At 40.7% G+C, this 15,239-nt stretch overlaps 1 protein-coding gene across 1 annotated transcript in view; it reads left to right on the top strand.

Annotated features, from left to right (window-relative positions):
• LOC122820623 (insulin receptor substrate 1-B-like) overlaps nt 1-9,413 on the top strand; it is a 30,476-nt gene extending 21,063 nt beyond the window's left edge. Inside the window, exon 4 of the mRNA XM_044098198.1 lies at nt 9,203-9,413. Within this exon, the coding sequence (XP_043954133.1) occupies nt 9,203-9,413 (211 nt within the window). The remainder of the gene's footprint in view (nt 1-9,202) is intronic.
• The last annotated feature ends 5,826 nt before the right edge of the window (nt 9,414-15,239 follow it).

The raw sequence follows: 15,239 nt of genomic DNA, 5'->3' as shown, positions 1-15,239 counted from the left end.
GGCAGCATGGGGTGGGGGTGTTACACGTTGGCTGTGAATGTTGAGATGGGGCCAGGGTTTCACTCATGCTGCTCTGGAATACCTCTGTACAGTGTTCCCCCTGCTTTCATCCTCCACATCCAGCATCCCCCTCGTCCCTCTGCCAATAAATGATCCTTTTGTTTGTGCGTGTTTGCTCCAGCGCGCTGGCAGTCCTCAAAAGCGACAAGTCCCAAGACCAGTGGCCTCTCCTGAGACACTTCTCCTCAGCAGCCTATAATTTCCCCCCTTTCAAATGTTGTTTTCCTCTCGTCCATCTTAATTTTTTGTTTTTGGATCTTTACTGCTTCCCTTTGTTCGTCCATCACATGTGTTGTCCTCGGCTGACATCTGGGCTGATGGATTTTTGGAATTCCTCCCCTCCCCTGTTTTTGACGCTCGCTCTATTCAGCGTTTTATTTATTTTTATTTATTTATTTTTTTACCATTATACAACTCGGCTTCCTCTGCTTCCACACAGCATTTCTAACCGTCCTATTCCTGCAGATTTTCCAACTCTCTCAAACTGAGCAATGAGCAGCGTCGAGACACAGCTCTTTCCCCCAAAAATGTACAGGATGGGTGTGTCTTTACGATTGCTTGTAATTACAGGGGAATTTCTCTTCCTCCAGCAGTCATAAGCCAGTATAGCTAATGACTGTGTGTATGTCCCAGGGGCGAACACCAAGGGGGCCAAAGGCTAAAATTAAACATGGGTTGTATGCCAGAAATGGTCCTATTAGATGCTGGTTATGTAATGTGTAAAAGGAACCTCATGGTTAAGATAATGAAGTGAACTGTTTCACTCTAAATGATGCCTGCTGTAGAAAGATATTTAACTTTGAGGCAAACTATTTAAGCCAGGAATATTTATTCCCAGCCACAGGAAATACTGAGCTGCTTTGCTATGGGGGAAACCCCTCCAAAAAGCATTAAGTACTCATTTTATTTTCAGGTAATTTACTGAATTTTCTAGCGATCTCCAGATCATGATTTGAGTCACAATCATTTTGTTAAAAATAAATGCAATTTATATTGGGAAAACTCCAGTAGCTTTCTGTTTTGATATGTTTCACAGAGAGTTTTTAATGCAGTTAATGATATATGAAGAAAGCCTATAGGAAGAGTTCTCATGCTTCATTAATTTAGCAAGTCACTAATATTTAGTGATGTTTAGTTTCAGCTGCTTTCCCAGACAGCAGGGGGAGTGTGCAGAAAAAGCTTGCGAGGAAGCTGCAGAAAACAGACGGAGAGTAAAATAAAGTTTCATTAAACCCAGTTTGTTGTTTTTCTGAATTGGGTTTAACAAATTGCAGTCCTTGAGCAAAATCACAGCTTTTACACCTACAGTTGGTATCAAGAGATTTGGTCAATCACCCATCTGGTACTTTTTTGATTTCTAATTTCTTATAGGTACTTTTTTTGTTTTCTTATCAAAAAGCTGCTCATTTTCGTAAAGTTCAACAAATTTAGGGACAGGAAAAAACCTATTTCTTTATATCAAACCAAGCAGAACATTTTTATCTGCAGAGAAACTACACTGTGGACATTAACTACAACATGACAGAGACACGCACAGTTTGTTGTTTTTTGTTTTTAAATAACAGCACTTCATCTTCTTTGTTAAAACTAACAATTAATATTAACAATTCAACATTTTTCTATTTTTTGCTGTGCATACATGCATTTTTCTTTTTTCAATGAGGTGAACTTTACGTCCTCTTTGCAGGCTAAATAAATAATTCATAGCAGCTCTGTCTCTGTGTTGAATGAAACGTTCTGAAAAGAATGAAACATGTTAATTATTCCTGTTCATCTGAGAACAAAACACTTGATATATATCTATATTTAAAATATGCTACAAGGCAAACTAGTCATACACCTCCTCAGTTCGCTGAGGCGACACAGACTTAAATCTGACATAAACTTCGAAACTTGAGACTAAAAACGTTTGAAATTTGAAGTGGCAATCTTGTATTTAATCATTATGTCTTCATGTAGCCACTGAAAAGTGAAATGATTATCAGCTGAACACATTTGTGCTTTGCAGCTCTGTGACAAACAGCCCATTAAGTGCGCTCTTCGCTCTTACTCTGCAGAAAGCAGTCTGCCTGAGTCCAAAGTAGACCTGTCTGGCAGGGTGTGTAATCCGCCGATGCTAGTGTAGACTGACAGCGCTAGTAGTGTTACATAAAACACAAGCTTGAGGATTGATGTGACCTCTATTCCTATAATATATATATATATATATATATATATATATATATATATATATATATATATATATATATATATATATATATATATATATATATATATATATATATATATATATATATACACTATATGTATATATAGAAGGTGTGTCAAAGTTTGACACACCTTCTCATTGAATTCAATGAGAAAGTGTGTCCAAACCCTTTGGTCTGTACTGTATGTTTACGTGTACATGTGGTTGTTTATCTGCTGAGACGTCTTGCTTTGTGCTGAAGGCAGAATGCCTCGCTCAGCACAGTGACTCACAGCCCCGCTCACATTAATGCAGAGCGTAAGTGCATACAGATGTGCAGCAGAAACAGCAGGACTGAACACGTGGTGGCTAAATCTAGGGTTGGTAGAACTCTGAATCCTGAAGCGCTTCATGCAAGTTGATTTGGATATTTAGATGCTGTGTTTATTTAGCGTAGACTTTAATTCATCCTTCAAACGTTCTTCTTTTTCTGGTTGTTTTTTTTTTTTTTTTGGTATAATTGATTGTATAGTCTGGGTGGCTCAGCCCACCGTCTTATGATTATGTAACTCATATTAAAATGGAAATGTGCTGCAAGCTCAAACTTCGTTCATTAGCCTAATTACAGCATTACACAACGGGATTTACCCAGACAGAGTGAAGCAAAAATAAAGCCATGTGTTTGCATGGGGACGGCTGCCAGGCCCAACAAACTCCATATTCCTCTGTTTATCTTTGTTTTATTCCTCAGACATGTATTTAGATGTCTGTGGGATAATTTCACCGAGCAAATCTGCCAACGATTCCTTTGAGGGAGCTGGAGCGTGTTTTTGTTGAAGTCAAGGATGCGTCCTTCTCTGAAGTCCGGTCTTGATTTGTTTGGGTGGTCTGCTCAAGAAGGTGACGTACTAACTCCACGCCCGGGAACAGCTAACCGCTGTTTGGGTTTTTTGGGGAGCCTTGAAGGCTGTGTGTCCGTCCGCGCGCTGCACCTGTAAATGCCGGAGCGCTCGAAGGCTCCTGGCACAGAGCATGCGATCACATCATCGTCTCATCTTGGTCTTCTGACTCGGTCTGATTAGGGAAATCTGAGGCATGGAGGGGTAATCTGGGCTGAGACCGAGACGCGCACACAAATAGCTCTGTGACGGATGATCGGTCTGACGACAAGCACTGTTGTAAATATGCAAAGGTCTGTGTGACCCGGTGAATTCAGCATCCGGAGTTCAACAGTACAACTACACAGCAGCTGTAAACTATCGTACAATACAAATCTGTGCAGTTTCATCAATTTTCTGTTATTCTTTCTTTTTTTTTTCTCTTCAAAATATGATCATTTTGCCATAAAAAAGCAGTTAAACAGACGCTTCAAAACTGCTGTCTTTTAGTTCAATCTACCATATGGCTGAAAAACAAACCACGACATAAGAGTCTCATATCAGTCGATATTGATAATTATTGATTAGTTGTTTTTTTTGTTTCAAATAACTGAAATACTTTCAAACTGGTGGTGTGGCCTTTCAAGTTTCATCCATAATTTCCTCTTGAGCTGTTGTTCTCATTTTCTCCTTTCACTCTTTTTATTTTAATAAATATAGTTATGAGGCACAGTGGGAAACCTATAGAAAGCTGCTACACGCTGCTCAACAGGTTGTTGCTAGGTAACCAAAGAATGAATGAGTTGCTAGGTAACCGAAGAGCGAGTGAGTTAGTTCATGCCACCGAACTTGCTTAGCTGTCCATGAGAGGTTGAGAGGCTAAAGTCTGTCCTTTGCCTACCATCCCCCAGAATGCCGTGTTCTGGATTGAAGTTCAGTGAAATTATTGATAGAATATTATCTGTTGGTATCGATCATGTGTTTATCGCGATATATTGTTTTTGACGCCTTGCCGAGCTCCAGTTCAACTCTAGATGGGGTCGGGTCTTCAAGCATGAGAGTCGTGTTTAAGGTCATGCCGCAGATAGAGGTCCAGACTTTGACTAGGCCACTCTAAAACTTTCATCTATATGTTTTTAGCTGTTGGACTAGCTGCTGTGTTTTGGATCTTTGTCTTGCTGCATCATGGAAGCCTGCTTGAGAAAAGAGACAGTGGACATTCCCTTCGATTTTGAGCTAGAAAGCAGAATTCATGATTCCATAAGTTAAATGAAATTAGTCCCAGGCCTTCACACTACCGCCACCGTGTTTGAGTTGTTGAATGCTGCACTAGTTTTACCCCAGATACAGCAGGACATTCACCCTCCAAAGAGTTTCACTTCGTCAGGTTATCAGGTCTGGATCAAGCTGGTGAAACAGAACCAAAACCTGTTGAACGTGACAAGAAAACCGAGACTAAAGAAAGTCTGCAAGAGGGACAAGTACTTCTTTTTAGCACTGTCAGCTGCTTTTAGCTCCTGAATTAGTTGGCTCTGATTGAGCCTGCGATTGGCTGCTGAACAAACCTGCTTCTCCGGCTTACCAACCCGTGATCTGAAGCAGCGTCGTCTTAAGATAGTTCTACTTTATCTTTCACACTTTGATTGAGTTTTTGTGACCAGAAATAATTCCAAGTAGAATTAGTATGTTTGCAATTGAGCAACAGGTGGAGCCTTGGTAGTGTGTAGCAACTAGTGTGGGAGGGGCTTCGGCACTCTGATTCAAACTGTTTGAGAGAAACCGCTGCCTCTTTCTCTGGCACCTTGTCAAAAGGAATTTAGACGTGAACAATAAAGAGAAGGAATGGTTTTATTAAAACTTTGTTTACCTCGATTCCAGTTATATCAGTATTTTCAGCTTATTGTGCAGCCTTATTTTTTGGGTTTGTTTTTTCTGCTTCAAATTAACAGTGCACTGATTCTGATGCAGTGGAAGAAACAGAATTATTTGGTTCTGCGTGATGAATAGAGTCTGAATCTGCAGTACGTGGTTGCTTCACGCACCTTTCTGCTGGCTAACCTGACTCATCCTGCTGATTGGAGGAGCAGAAAATGAAGTCAGTGTGCGCGCCAGTCCCATGCTGACTCTTACTGACTCACTTCTGCATCAAAAACATAAAGGACAGAAAATATTTGACTCCACAGAAACTGTTTGACGCAAATCTTTGTTGCCTTGGTGAAAACCGGTGATGAAACCTTGAGTATTTTTTTCTCTCTCCCTCTTTGTCTCTTTCACTCCTCCACTGCCAACAGATCAGGTTAATTTCCTCTGAAAGACCTCGACCCGGTCCGATTACCCGCCTCACAGGTGGATGCCCCTCACCGTAAATTCATCATCGCACTGTTGCAAAGAGACCGTCTTTATCTGCTAATTCATAACTGCCGTGAATCCTCGCCAAGGTTAAGCACATGTGCACAAACTCCCTCTGAAGTCACGGATCAAAGATCAGATGAAGCGATTGTTCAAAGACGCAGTTCGACGATGCCGTGCGGAGGAAGTTACTGCACTAGAACGGATAACTTTTTTCTCTGGGGATCATTTGTAAAAATAGATTAATCTGTGAGTTTATTTTATTATCCAGTTAGCCCGGTGAAGCTGAGCCTCATTAAATACTGCAAAATTGAAAAGGAGAAAATCCAGAAACCAGCTTATTATACAGTTATGGCGCACGTTCAATTGCTCCAAATAGAAAAATATATAAAGCGTGGGTTGTTTGCTAATTACATTTTGTGTGTCCTGTTTAAACATACTTTAGAAATAGATTTAACAAAGTTTCACAACCTTTTCTGACTGCGGTGGCCTTCACTGAACAGTAAGTAGAGAGTAGGTGAAATTATAACTCTGTGTTAATGTCTTTTATTATTTAAAATATTAAGCAAAACTATCTGACTTCATCTTCTAATCATTTAGAATAGCAGGAAATTTGAAAAAGGTATTTGTTGTCATTCAGATTTTGGCACATTAACTTACATGTACAACAAATACCTGCTTCAATGAGAAGTTACCTTAACAGGAGTGATAGATGGCACTGACAGCGGCCCAGCAACAGGTCAGGGAGGGGCAACTTTACTTTATGCTTCTTTCAGAGGTAAAAAAACTTAGATCGAGCAAGCCCTTTTTCTGGTATCCTATTAAAACGGCTTAAAGATCCTTAGCAGCCATGTCATGAAAATGTGGTCTGATTTGTGGGTGTAATTAAAAACCTCAGCTGAAGGCTTCGCATTGTTGAAGGAACGAACGAATGAACGCACAAACAGCCCGGCGTTATCGCTGAAGCACCGAGGGGCGAATTGACCCGGAGCATTTTTTAAATTTTTTTTATTTTTTTATTTTATCTTCGTTCCCATAAAATCCCTCCTCAGGTTTTTGCACTCGGCTACTGTTTGTCAGCCTTTGATCGTTGGATGGTGACCTCCCCCCACCCGGTGTGCTTTACACTCCTCTGGGCGCATATGCAGCTCCTCAAAAATAGACGAAATTAGTATTTTCAGATACAATAAATCCGAACCAGAGCAGCTAATTTTCAGTAATTCTCCTAATTTCCCTCGTCCGGCAAAAGCAACAACCCAAAAAAAAAGCATTTCTTTCAGTTGAGCTGCCAGTGAATAGGTTCTTTCACAGGAAGTCGACTGCGGCCCTTTTTTGTTTTTGTGTGTATGTGTTTTTGTGTTGTGCTGGTGAACTGCCCGGCCATCCAAATGCTAATTAGGTAGTAAAACCTCAACTAATGGTTCAGCACTCCAGTCATGTTTTGACTGACTAGTGCCTTATTCACATGCAGTTGGCACGCATGCACTCGCATGCAGGGGAGTGAATTGTGTTGGCAGCTCGGCCAGTCCGGGAGGCGCCGCTGGACGGACCAAAGTGTGTGTGTGTGTGTGTGTGTGTGTGTGTGTGTGTGTGAGATCTTCTCGCTTTGAACTGGCCACTGGACGTGACTGATTGCCAACCACACCTGCACTCTTTCTTACTTACTTTTTCTGATTCTGTCTTTGTTTCTGTAACTTCAGGGTGTTTTAGTTTCAACAACACATCTTGGGTTCGTTTGGTTTACTCGCTTGCATGACAACACATAAATCTCAAGTCTTTTGGTGGGAAAGAAACTCACAAACGGATCGTCTGGACCACCTTCCAGGAAGCGGGAATCGGCCAAAAGCGTTTCGGCTAATGGATAGATTTCACCTCCTTACCTCTGTCTCAATCACACACACACCTATTTTCTCCTTTGTCCGAACTGTTTCGCCGATTCTGTCTTCCACAAAACCCATCTGCCCTCCGCTGCCCCCCTCTTCTCTCTGCTCTTCCTGCCCCTTCGTTTCTCCCCCTGCAGACTTTTTGTTTGCCCTCTTCTTTTATTCTAAATCCAGACTTCCCCCTTTTCTCCCTCTCTCTTACAATCATATTCCAAGGATTTTCCACTCCGGTGTGTGAGCGGCGCTTTTGTGCAAAATGAAAACACTTCAAAAGATTTTCATTTGAAATTATATAAACACAAAGTTTTAATGTATTTTAATTTGAGTTTATCAGATAAACCAAGACAATTTAGAGCACTGGAAGAAGAAGAGGGTTCTGCTGCAGATTCTCAATTGGATTAAGTCTGAACTTTGACTGGGCCATTTCTCTTCGATGCTTAGATCTACACACTCCATTGTACCTCTGCCTGTGTGGTTACAGACATTGCTTTGCTCCAAAATCCAGTTTCACAGCTCAGATGTTCCAGATAGATTGACCCAAACTCTGATTTTAAAATTCTCTGTTCCTCCATCGTCACACTCGGGGCTCCGATAATTCATTTTTTTAGGTTTCCAAACTAATTTCTCAACTGTTTCAAAATTAATTGACTGGTAAACAGTTAGGTTTTTTTTCTTTGCAAATCTGCACAAGTGCAGTTCTTTGTTATTTTATGAATTCACATAATAAATTAAAACAATCAGAAAAGAAAATAGAAGAAATACTTATTTCATTATTTACACAGTAATTCTCAGCTCTAATTGAAACTTAAATACCTAAGTCGAAGCTGAATTGAGTTATATGTTATAGATCTTGTAAACTAGAGTTTGTGATTTGTTTAGAATAATATTGGATGTCGAAAAATCTGCAATATATCTACTTAGATTTTACATGGATTAATTGTGGGTCTGTATTTTATTAAGAGGTACCAGAGTAAATACAAATAAAGACCATGCTTGAGATTACAGCTGTAGAATACATAAGAACATGTTTTTTTTTCTTTTACTTTGCAGTTTCTGTTGATCTGTCACATAAAATCCCATGAAAAAAACGTGAAAGGTGTAACAGTTCAACAGGTAGCACTCTTTAATAATAGGTCAAACTATCTGAGTTGAGAAGTTTTTATGGCAAACAAAAAAAAAAGAAAAGCAAATTGACACATGAAAACCACTACATTTGAGGTGTGTGTGTGTGTATATCTGTGTGTAGCCGCGTGCGCTATCCGGGCGACGTTCCAGCTCCGTGTGTGTGAGAGTGATCCTGGCTACAGAGCAGCGATTGTGCGCCGTGGTATGGGATGTATGCTGGGCTCTGAGTGAGTCGGGCGCTGCCTTAAAGAACGGAGTTGCCACCCACCGACCTGCCGGGGTTACTGAGTGCACTGGGGTGAGAGGAGGAGGAGGAGGAGGATGAAGAGGAGAAGGAGGGAGTTTTTTTCTCTGTTCACACACACTCATTCTTATTTGTGTCCCTCCCTCATTGTTCTCCCTCTCAGCATTTACTTCTTTTTTTTTTCTTCCCATCAAACTCCTCTCTCTGCTGCCTCAGGTGTTTGCCACCATCACCGCCCCTTGTTTCCTCTCTTGCTTCAGGCATGATCTGTTTGTGTTTGGATGGTGTGTGTGTGTGTGTGTGTGTGTGTGTGTTCCCAGCCCTGGCATCAATCAAAATCTACCTCTCTAACTAGGTTTGTCTGTAAAGAGCTTAGCGCCGGTGGGCGTTTGGGGAGCGCTAAGCTGATTAGCGTCCACTAACGAGCCACTTCTCACATGCAGACCGTTCTACTCACAGTTACTCAACCTCACAGGCTGCGTGGCTGCGTGGCTCCACGGCTCGTATTCCGGTTGCGTGAGCTGCCACTTGAGCTGCGGCGAGGCCGGGTGAACCAGACGGTGGGCGCTCGGGACGACAGGAGGTCAGAGTTGATCCCGGGGCCGGCTGAATTGCTGACAGAGCAGCGGGAACTCGGTCTCCCGCTGCTGGGGGTCAAATTATTCTCACGGGTGGGGCCGCCTTGAAATCCTTATTTTTTTCTTCCACCTGTTTGAGCTTCACTGCTAACCTCTCGGACCGATTAGACGGCCTGAATTGGGTTTAGTTAAACCAATTTAAAGTGGATGACGTGCGGATTATTTTTTGTTGTTTTTATTATTTCATTTTTAATGTTTTTGTTAACAATATTTCCTGCCTTGAGTTGCGTTTCTTCTTTTGTTTTGTTTTGTTTCTGAGCCAGAAGTATTTGCAGAAATTTAATGCTCCTTGGGGACGGAAACAAATATTTTCTTTTTATTTTATTTTTAGGAATATGTCTTCAAATGCTTGAACCGGATTGGATTTCTTAATCTGAACTTTCCCAACAAATCCATACATTAGAAGTCTGTAAAATCTGGGGAACTTATCTCAAGATTAACTCACAAGTATGTGCAGAAGAAAACTAAAACTTCACAGAATCTGTATTTATGGGCTTGTTATTAAAATGTTTCAAGGCCGTTGCTATGAGAACTTGAGCAAACGTTATATCTACATCAGAAGTGACTGATTAGGTTCATGTCTATTTATTTAATAAATTTTTTAGCCAAAATTTAGTACAACTGAATAGCTTAAATAAATTTCATGTCAAATTATTTAATCTCCTTTTTTGCAATTATTCATGACTTCTAACATTTTGCTAAAATGAAACATTATAGCGCAAAACAAAGCAATCGCTAATGCATGATAAGGCTAAGCAGATTGTCTTGTTTTCTAAAAACCTAAAGCTAAACCATTGTTTATTTATTTATTTTTTTAAAAGAAGAAGTAGAAAAAACCCAAAAAACCTGAGAACCTTGAGAGCAGCGGGACCGTCTTTGACTTCGTTTGGGATTGCGCAACTCCAGCGGCCTGCAGAGAGGAAGCTATAGGAGGAACTTCCACATGCAGACCCCCTTCAGTTGCGTAACCCTGACACAATGTTCAGCTGTTTGCGCAGCGATCAGGAAGCCAACAGGAATCTTAAAGAAACCAGGGCCCCGGCTGACAGTTTCCAGTGTAAACACGCGCAGAGTTGTGTGCGTTGCTACGAGTCGACATAACAGCCTCCACACCACCTGAGCACATCTGGGACAAGTTGCTTTGGAAGGGTAACCGAGAAAGGGAACACATGGCACCTAGACCCGCCTTACGTAACTCACAACACTGCGCCGTTTGAAGCGACGGAGGTGTTTGCTCACCGCTACCATTACTGGCTGCAGAGCGGTCATTAACCTTTAGAGCGCTGCCTCACCTCAGCGTCAGCGCCGCAGCCGGGCCTCCCTCTGATTTAAAGCGCGTGCGTTTTTGTCCCGTGAATCGCTCAAACTGCAGCGTTTAGCAGACGGTGTTTGCGTCGGGGCTCTTCACCAGCCCGGAAAAATCTGGGATTTAACTTGAGATGAGTGTTTTCAAGGTCTGGTTGAGTTGGAGACAATGCAAGCGATTGACTGCTGTTGCTACCTGCCTGGTGAATACTGCAGGACAATGACTTGATGCAATCTGCTGGGGCGGAAAACTTTTTTTTAAACCTGTTTGAATTATAAACTGAGCTCTCTGTACTGTTTGATAAGTAAAATGAGTTGGAATGTGTGTCTGATTGAATTGAAAGTGCCTCAAGATGACATTGGTTGCAAATTGACGCTAATATAAGTAATAACTGAGTTGAACTGAAGCTGGATTGTGTAAAGAAAGTAAAGAAATACTCTGGAAAACCTCCAGATTCTCTAAGCATTGATCCATTGGTCTCTTCCTCAAATTATTAATGTCATCATCCATCATTCTGGTAATCAATCCATTTGTTGTTATACTTTCGTCCATTCATTCAAACAATCATCCATCTGTCCATCGTTGTGTCCATCAATCTGTCTGACCATTCAACCGTTGGTTTTCTTCCTCTGTCTGTCAGTGCGTTCATCAACCATCCCTAAATGTTTCAATATTTTATCGTGAATTCTTTAGGGTTTCTCAAGGTACTGAAACAGTTCAGGTTTCTTTGATCATTTTCCAGGTGTAGAGGAGCATGGAAAGAAATTCTGCATAAAATTGTCTGTGTTCAGATTTTATTTTGTGCTCAAATCTCCCAACCAAAAAAATAATCTAAGCATCCAAGTCTGGAAAAATAGAGAATTTTGAAAGTGCAATTTTTTTAAGAACAATAAGCTCCTGTACAATTTATGGATTTTAAATTTATATCTTAAAAATGGAGAAGTACAAGTCCAGTACTTTAGGAAGGGGCGTGTCGAAGCAAAGAGGTGTTGGTTCTGCTTGGTGTCAGTTTGCATTGGGATTTACCTGGCTTGAAATCCATGTTTTTGTATCTTAAACCAGGGGAATGTATTTGCTTTTAGGGCTAAATGGAAACATTTCCCTACTTAGAAATAAGACGTGCTGCAAACATCGGCAACCAGCTGATTAGACTGTTGAAGAACCATCAAGAACCAATTTCTCTTAGTCACTCTTTAAAAGGGGAAAGAGGAGGAAACATTCGATTCAGGTGAGGCAGAGGTCTTTTTTCATCCCGTAAGTCAGGAAATGCGTACAAGGAAAAAAAATCAGTAAGGTGAAACAATAGTGTTTATACTGTTGGCTGCAACCAAACTTGTTGCACAAAGCTGTAATTGAGGAAGCAGTATTGAGAAAAGCAGAGTAATTTGAGCATCTTTATTTAGGTCAGTGGTCCTAAAGTGTGGGGCCTTTGGAGGGGGGAAGCAGTTTGGATGAATGAAAAAATAAATAAATCTGTTACACAAAAGCGTTTCACTGTAAAGATGGTTTGTAGTTTGTTTTGTTGCGACCTGAAGTGTGAAATAAACGTCAGTGGAGTTTGAAAACAAAATGTCTGTACAGGTTTATGTCTGGTTGAACGATGTGTGTGAGAACCACGGATTCAGGTGAAGAGAAAAATCCCATGTTAAAAACATAAACAGATTAGCGAACCGAGGTATTGAGCTAAAAAATAACCAGTTACAGATGAGCACAAACACCAACAAAAAGAACAAATTACTGATTGAAATCTTTACGTTGAAAACTTAAACCAAACACAGAACATGACCAAATGGCGTCTCAACATTACTGCAAAGAAATGGTTGTGGTGTCACGACTGTTGGACCCTTCGGCATCAAGAGGGGTTGAAGTGCCTCAAGCAGGGCAAATATATTAGAGTTTTACTGCATGTACCTGAATAATAATGTGGTACACAGTGTGCATGCATGTCAAGTCAAGTTTATTAGTGCAGCACATTTCAGACAGCGGCTCAAAAGTGCTTTACATCATAAAAACATCCGTCATCACTAGTATGAATGAATTATTATGAATGAAAGGGAACTCTAAACAGGTGGGTTCTAGTCTTGATTTAAAGGAACTCAGAGTTTCAGATGCTGTTGACAATAAAACCCTTTATGTCCTACGTTTAAAATCTCTGCCTGGATATGTTTTGCTTATCTTAATTCCATGCAGCTCTTCAAATGTCCTGCGAGTATTTATATTTGCCCTTTTATTCATAACAACTGGAACTTTTAATACCTAGCAAGTTATTTTTGCAATTTACCGTCTATTTAGAGATCTCAGGTTAATATCCCTTCCTGAACGGCGGGGGTAAAATTACCGTAGTAACCCGATATTGGCTGGAAACCGCAACTTCTCCCCTTTCAGAAACTGCTGGAATTTTTCAGATGGGGCAAAATGTGGCGGAAATTTGTCTGGATCGCCTGGAAGGGTTAATAGAAAGTTGGGTGGAAGGAAAAACGTCATAGTTAAGGGTGCACACATTTTTCTATGATCTAATTTAAAGGAACTCATCTGTCCATATTTAGTAAAGTGACGACATCTGTACATCGGCTCAGTATTCCTATCCAACAAGCCGCTTTATATCCCTGGGAAACGTCCTGCTGTCGCTTTTCTGTTGCGAGAACACGAAGACCTCCTCCTCCTCCTCCTCTTCCTCTTCCTCGCTCACACTCACCTCTCCACAGCCGTTGACACAATGTTCCTCTCCACTGCAGGCGTCACGGCGGAGCATTAGCAGCATCAAATTGGCAGTAGAGAGGAAATGAAATGCTCTTAACTCTCTTGTTTACTCATTTAGTCATACCTGTTCAAGAGTAAACAAGCTGAAATTGCACATTGAGGAGATGGAGGGGGGGGAGAGGAAGGCATCAGCCTTGTTTACTGCTTCTGTTTCTTCTAGAGTGTCATCTCAAATGAATGAAATTGTTTATATTTATGATGTGTTTTTGTGTCTAAACTAGTAGGGGACGGGGCGTCTGGTTCCGTTTTGGTTCCGTTTTATTGGTGCCTCAGCAGAATCTGAATATGAATCATTACGTCCCGTATGGAACGGAACGCTGATTTCGTCACATTGCGGTTAATTCACATGAAACGGGAACTTTGTGTCCCCAGCAGCCTCCACCCACCTTTTACCCCTCCTGTGCCTTGCAACTTTATTTGTCCCCTTTATAATTAGACAACAAAGAGTACCTAATAGGAGATTTCTCTTAAATAATTTGATTCAGCTGAAGCTAAAAAAAAAGATCCTGCCACTTGAGGAGTTCTGGGTAAAACGTTTATACAGTTCTTTTTTTTTTAATCTTATATCCAAAATGTCTGTATATATTCTGCACAGTTTTGTCATAATTACTTCGCTGATGTGTTGTTTCTGTAGCAAATGGCCTTTTTTTATGAGTCTGTATTTAATCATTATTTAATTACTAAATTAGTTGATAGTTATTTCAATAATCAGTTCATCATGATAAATCCGATTGTTTTAGCCGTAATCCATATCTACATTTATCATCCAAATAGATTAGCTGTGTCCCAGCAGACATTACAAACATTAAGGCATGTGATCAATATCAATAAATAATACGTACAATATTAAATATTCAATACATAGAATATTTACTGATCTTGGGTCCAGAACTGCACAGCATTCTGGGAGATGTAGGCAGGGGAAAGGCTTCAACCGCTCAGCCCTTCACAGCAAGCTAAGCAAGGTTGGTAGCTTCAACTAACTCACTCACGTTTTAGTTACCTAGCAACAACCTCCCGGGTAACAAGCATTTTCAAGTTCCCCTCTCCCAACTTTGGTTACCTAGCGACGACCAGCAGTTTAAGGTTTCACTATTGTGCCTCATAAATGCTTACAAATGCAACTAAAAAACGGCGTGGAGTGATTAAAAAAGTGACGCCACCATTGTTTGGCAGTATTTCGAAAGACAAATCAATGATTATTGATATTGAATGATCGTCCAATCTTAATTAACGACTTGTCTGTAAACAACAAGTCACCGTTTGAGTCACTTGAACTCAAACTAAAAGATGTTTTAGTCTGAGCCTCCATCTCTGTCCAGTCATTCACTGCACCTCTCAGCGGTTTCCTCTGCATGCCTTTTTACAGCAGATCACATTTACTTTACATGACAGCAGAGGGTTTGTCTTTTTCTTTTTTGCCAACTGTGCACATGTGATGACAGTCAGCTTCATAAGGATAGTGTAGCCTTTTCTTTCATTTTGGTTTACAGTTCAAGCCTGCAGATACAATCTGAAATGGGGCGACGGGATTTTGTTGCATGGATTCTGCTCTGAATCTACAAGTAATGATTTGTTTGAAGAAATTAAAACTGGCTGGCTACTACACACATGCTGTGGCTTTTACTGCAGGCGTACAGTTGCCGTGTCGTCTGAATGTGTCAATAAGCAACATTGCTATCGTTTTATAGCCAGTGACTCCTATTTCTTTCCGACTTTCCTGCAAAAAATGTATGTTAAAATGTTACTTTCCACACCACATAAACACAAAATCCCAACAAGTATTTTTCTAGTTTCTGGAGCAAATA

The sequence above is a fragment of the Gambusia affinis genome, linkage group LG18, assembly GCF_019740435.1.
Source record: "Gambusia affinis linkage group LG18, SWU_Gaff_1.0, whole genome shotgun sequence".
Classification (NCBI taxonomy): Eukaryota; Metazoa; Chordata; class Actinopteri; order Cyprinodontiformes; family Poeciliidae; genus Gambusia; species Gambusia affinis.
The sequence above is the reverse complement of the archived record's forward strand: the minus strand, read 5'-3'. Positions and strand labels throughout refer to the sequence as shown.